The sequence below is a fragment of the Dendronephthya gigantea genome, unplaced genomic scaffold (assembly GCF_004324835.1).
Source record: "Dendronephthya gigantea isolate DGI-Jeju-01 unplaced genomic scaffold, DenGig_1.0 000076F, whole genome shotgun sequence".
NCBI classification, from domain to species: Eukaryota; Metazoa; Cnidaria; class Anthozoa; order Malacalcyonacea; family Nephtheidae; genus Dendronephthya; species Dendronephthya gigantea.
Genome location: NW_021163086.1, coordinates 928804 through 934803, shown reverse-complemented (window position 1 = coordinate 934803; position 6000 = coordinate 928804). Strand labels below are relative to the sequence as shown.

The 6000-nt window shown below is 36.9% G+C and overlaps 1 protein-coding gene across 2 annotated transcripts in view; it reads left to right on the top strand.

The window, feature by feature from the left end:
• The first annotated feature begins 957 nt into the window (after positions 1-957).
• Positions 958-6000, top strand: part of LOC114531884 (myosin-VIIa-like) — a 28016-nt gene continuing 22973 nt past the window's right edge. Inside the window, exons 1-2 of one of the 2 annotated variants that reach the window (XM_028553481.1) lie at positions 958-1376; positions 5313-5426. In XM_028553481.1, the coding sequence (XP_028409282.1) occupies positions 1350-1376; positions 5313-5426 (141 nt within the window). In that variant the 5' untranslated portion in view covers positions 958-1349. Of the gene's footprint in view, positions 1377-2692; positions 3097-5312; positions 5427-6000 lie in introns of those variants that run through there. The other variant, XM_028553482.1, reaches the window with a different exon arrangement.

Here is a 6000-nt window from a genome sequence, read left to right as displayed (position 1 = left end):
GATTATTTGGCAACTAGTCCCAGCCACTCCCGTCATTTCAGATCACCTAATACGTTTTTCATGGTCGCGATTAACAAGAAACTTTTTGCAATTTTTTTTAGAAAAAGTTTACAAATGTCAAGGTATACAATGTTGGATGTAAGAATTGCCGAATGTAAGCACAAATCCACTATGCACAGCTATAAAGCGGTATGTCACCATGCAACTATATGAAATTGTTACGGTCTCTAAGCAAGCTTCGGACAGCAGGAGCTTTCATGGAACTTTTCCCACAGAGTCGTGACATTTGTAAGAACATTCGTAATTAAGGTGTCTTACGATCGTCCAATGAGAGCCGGACTTCGTCGATCATGAAAAATTGCCCCTGTACATTCTACGACGCGATCGCGAAAACTGAATAGGGCATAAATCATATTTCCGACGCCCTTGTAACCCTGTTTGCATGTCCTTTCGTATATTCTGTTTTTCAATACCAATGACTTAATTGCATATAATATCAGCTTATACCATATGAGGCAAATTCTTGAAACGGCCAAATATCCCACTATGTAGTTATTGAATTCCTCATAAGGCATCGTGATTTTTTACATCAGTGGGTTCTGTGTTGTTTAACAGAAAGTTTTTTTTAACTTACTTTGGCGGAGTTTTCAAATGCTGGCATTCAAAAGGAATATTACCTTCTGGAATGTTCAACTACAAATGGTAATTATTATGTAGAATTAGCGAACAAGTTCTTCAACTCATTAAATTTTTGCATGGACGAGTGCACTCCATTGTCATCTTCAAAGCATGCAGTGATACTACAAATCACATGCAGTGATTGAAATGTGTATTTTACCATCTTGTATAGTAAAAACCAACCGTATAATATTTAGTGCCAGCATGCCACAAAACGAAATATTTTATGTATATACACGCGAATGATCATATGTTTGCCCTGTGGTGTTTTGAAGCGCCGATATTTTCGGCAATGATGGCCTGTGAAATATAAATTGATGCATGTTTTCAACAATGGGCTGTCCATTGGGGGTCGAAACTTTGAATACTTCGTGAACATTTTACTAAAGCTTTCTCGACTCCCCGTTGTGTGAAAAAATGCATGAAATTTGACATGTCACCGCGGCAGGCTTCGAGAGCTACAGCCACCGTCTGTTCGAATCGAGGGAGTTTCATCCATCGGTAAACATATAACGGGAGAACAATTTCCTTGGTTACAAAAGATAGGAAGCATGTAAGAATATCGTTGCCCCAAAAGTAAAATTTCGCAGACATCAGCGTTGAGTATATTTGTCGAAAGGCGTTGGTGAAATTTACCTGGCTTGTTAGTGTAAATCGAAGTTTTGAACAAAATGGCATCGAACGTCGGTATTTTACTGGTAAGAACTTATTGCTTGAACTTACATTAATAGTAAAAAATATCGTTTGTTGAATATTGATTTTGAGCATCAATACTGCTAGCCATCCATACTTCGTCTTATGTAACTCGAGTGGATTCCACTTATAATAATATATTTCACACTTCAGTAAAAGGGGGTGCTCAAGTAAACGCTATAGTTCCTTCTTAGTGATCTACCATGTTAAATTTACGCCCCTCGTTTATCGATATATTCGGTTAATTTTTAAGCCATTAGTTTTCTTGGCGTATACTTTATACGTTAGGCCATGGTATCCTCGAGTATTTGACACGCGTCAATTTGTCACAAGGTGCCAAGAGAGACAATCTGAACAAAAGTTTTACAAAACTCAATGTTGCACTCAGCTTTATGTATGTAACCAAAGATGTTGTACGAAGTACAACTTTGAAACAATTATATAGTCATATAGTTTCACTAAGTATTATACCATCGGTCTTTATCAAGAGCGCCTTAGATATACTTTCAAACTAGTTTGATTCTACTTGGTGTCGTGGCAAATTATTACACCGTTAAATTATGTTTGTGTCTGCATCGGGATTAATCAACGATGTATCGTACTAATATTCGTCAAACGTTTGTGCATTCAGCAAATGCGTCGCTGTTATGTACTCGTAATATCTGTATTACTTCAAAGTCCTAATCTTCAGTGTATACCGCGAATTTGAAATTGTTATACAGAAGTCTTGGTAACAATAATTGTTGGGTCTAGCACACATACTTGAGATATATGCCCTTGTGGACTGAACTCGTTTTGTATTTATACGCCGGCTTTTTATAACTGAAGATTATACAAACAGGTACTTTACAGCAGGTGCCACAGTGCATTTTATCGGCTAATTCGGCTATAACCCATCCTTTCAGATACAGTGGTCTTCGGAATCGTATACTATTTACCGTTACATCGTGACGAAATAAGCTCGATCGAATCGTTCACTCCGAACTAACTATTCCCTGTCAATATTGACAAATTACACCGGTATACCGAGCCAGAAATATATTTTCACTTCAAATGTATCTTAATACTTTTGGCTCGTACGATATATGATTGATTTGTTTGGACGCTTTTCGCCTCAGAAATACAAGATGATTGGCCGAACGTAATAACGGTGCTTTAATTTTAATCAAACGAAGCTTACCTAAGGTTTAGTGACATTATAAGTTGGGATTAACTTAGGGTAATTTTGAAGACTTCGGTGATTGTCCGTGGATCATGCATAATATAGTCAATGCCTGTGCTAAATTATTCAAAAACATGGGGGTTGCCTAATTTGAATATCATCGCTTCCAAACATCAACAACAGCGTTGCTCTCTTTTGATATGAGATAGAGCCACGTTTGCCATAAACGTTATCGCTATATCTTATTTCAAAAGGTTCTAATCGATACGAACTCAAGAAAACTGTCAAACAGCACCTCAATACGCGACCGTTGTTCTCGGACAAAGCGTGAAGAGTTGTCCTAGCTCTTTGATTTCCTTTTGAAATTTCATGCCCACGCATGAGAAGCGAATATTTTGAATAAATGCAACAACTTCGAGAAACGTGACCTCGAGTAACTTCATTTCGAAGTTGAAACGAAATTGAGGCGACGGTGTATCTCATTGTAACGATTTCACAGCGAAGTACGGTTTTGTTTCCTTGTTTGCCGATTTACATTTGAAATTATGGTTGTGCTAACAGCGGTACGTATGTATGTATAGCTTAGCTTTGCGTTATTTAATTTCTTCCTCGAGATCCCGATGTGTATTCACATGCAGTGTGGCGGCAATATTGTGCCAGCTGCGATGTCAGTTCACTGACGGCCTAGTGGAAAACGATGAAAATCATCCTTCACTTTCCAGCCTCATTTCCACTTTCCAGGAACTTCCAAGTGTTAAGGCTAAGCCGATAAGGCATGCTGCATATTTACCTTTGTTTTAAAGTTTTTAATTTAAAGCGGTAAAGCAGAGAACAATTGCACGATGTTATGTTTTTATATTAAACCATACAGAATGTGGCCAATACCTGTCCATTTAAAGTAATATTAATTATGAAGGAGAAGAAACCTCAAATATTGTAATTGAACACCAGGATTATACTTTTAGAAACATATTTAGTGAAAGAAAACAACTAATTATGCATATGGCATTCATTTACGATACATATAAAATGCGTACTGTAACATTTTAGAGAATAGTTGTTGGACTGGGATAGCATAAACGGGGGATAAGTTCAAACTGAATGGAAAACAAAATTATCTCTTTATTGGACAAATGAGCTAAAATATTTTGTATGTATCTTATATGTATGTAGCCTAATTCAGTTTAATGGAAGTACATATTAAATGCATAAGACGCAGGTTCACTCATTCACAAGATGTATGAACTAGAGTATTTTTAAATTTTGGCCTATCCACTGTTTAACGCCTTTCGAACAACCGGCCCCAGGACCTTGAAATTTATGCCTGCGTCATTTATGCGGAATAATTTTTGTTTAAGCCCCGTTTTGGATACAAGTATACCCAACGAAATTTTTTTAGTTGTTTAGGCTCTTTTCTATCAACGTATCTAGCCTGTAACATGTAGGTACATTAGAAAAGAAATGTTGGAAAGAAAGCTCCAAACTAAATAAAAATTTGCCAGTAACACTTGTATCCTGATGCGTGGAAACGGGACCTTAGTCGAAATTGTTGTGAACATGTACATGTCAATGGGGTTAATGTATATTACAGAATATTGATACAAGTGTAGAGTCGATAATGACTGTTTGAATAAAAAAAAAGGATAAATTTACATCCGGACTATTTCACATCGGTGAAGATGACTTGTTTACGACCATTATGACTAAATGAGAGCCGACCAGGCACTGATGTACGATGTGGGTAAATGTCTCTAATTTTGCCCTCTGTAATCGATCAATCAAATTTCGAAGATAAGGAGTATGGAATTGATACCAAAAAATAATGCATTACCAATTATCGTCATATTATTACTGCAAGCTCTCGCTAAATTTTATCGATTTTATTGATACAACGAAAACTGTCCCAGATGTCTGAAAACAGTCTAATACGAGTTTAATGACTTAAATGAGGGACTTAGCTATGACCGAAGCAAACGTTTATGTGGATCTTTAACGCCCCTTACCGCTGGAAAAATATAATTAATATGTTTTTGATAAGATGGGTTGATGGAAATTGATAGAAAAGTCTTGACAATTATCCGGATCGATTAACACCGGCGCAGTTAAATTACGTGTGAAAAGTAATTAATAACGTATGATTACCGTGCATCTTAGCGGATGCACTAATATCATCTATATCTAACACTCATCATACAATAAAGTATATAATACAAAATAGATGGATAAGTTATGATGTAGTTGGACATGCATCAAGTTGATGTTTTAGGAAAGATATATGCACTAAGAAACTGGAGACAAAGAAACGATTATCTCTCTAACTTCCTGAAATGCAAATCGTCCGTGGTTAGAAAAACTAATCCAGGTTGAATGTCAATGAGACATAGACATGTATGACTTTTCCCTCTTGAGTGCGTTATTACCCACAGGTTATATTCCCTCCTGTGATGTTATATTCTCTCCTGTGATGGAGAGAATATACCTGAGTGATTCACTGTAACGTTATACCATCTCCGGAATATTCTTTATGTTCCTTAGATAGATAGATAGATAGATAGTATATTAAAACAATTATATTGCAGCTTATAATAGCTGAATTGCATAATTGATGTACAAGTTATAATTATAAAAATATTTAGAATCACAGAAAATATTAAGAGACTATACATAGTTATAAAATACATACAAAGTGAATTAATTACATTATACATAGGCGGTATGAAGGTCCGCTTGAAGCGTTCAGTCCGTATCACGGAACCTTCATCTTCCGTTTTTTTTCAAGGGTGAACATGTGTGGCTTGCCCCAGAGTCCAAGGGTGAATTTGATGTTGCTATTGGTGGTGTGGTCAAGCTTTCAGACTCTGGACAAATTGCGGTTGTTGATGATGAAGGAAATGTAAGTATATTTGTTGGGGTGGGTCATGGGTGTCAAGTGATAGGGGGAGGGCTCACGAAAATGATAATAGTAGTAATTATAGCATATTAATTTGTAAGGAATTGAAAAAAAATACAAGACAGACAACTACTACTACGATAGTTGCTAAGTTACTTCAAGCAAATTTGTTTAAGCGTTTGCTTCTTAATCTTAATCTTAAGTGCTTATGTACTCTGTCTCTTCGAGGTTAATTAGACTGATTTAAGACTGCGCTGGAATGAAACTTTGCGTTACGTTTACGTAAATGCAATCGGAGAAGATCCATATGCTGTAACAGCCTAGGAAAATCCACACGCGTCGAATCGCTGCAGTAATGATCACTTTGAGACAAGAAGGAATGGGAATGAGCGAACTGAATTCGTGCAAGTTCTCTTTATCTCTCTCTACCATTGCCCGAGAACCAGGGCCACAGTGCCAAGACCGTACGCAGGAGTTGTTTTCCCGGGGGGCACGTACTGACGGGGGCTGAAGAACGCAAATTCAACCTGCTAGTATATTAATTTATATTAATCAAGTTTTACAAGGTGGAGTGGCC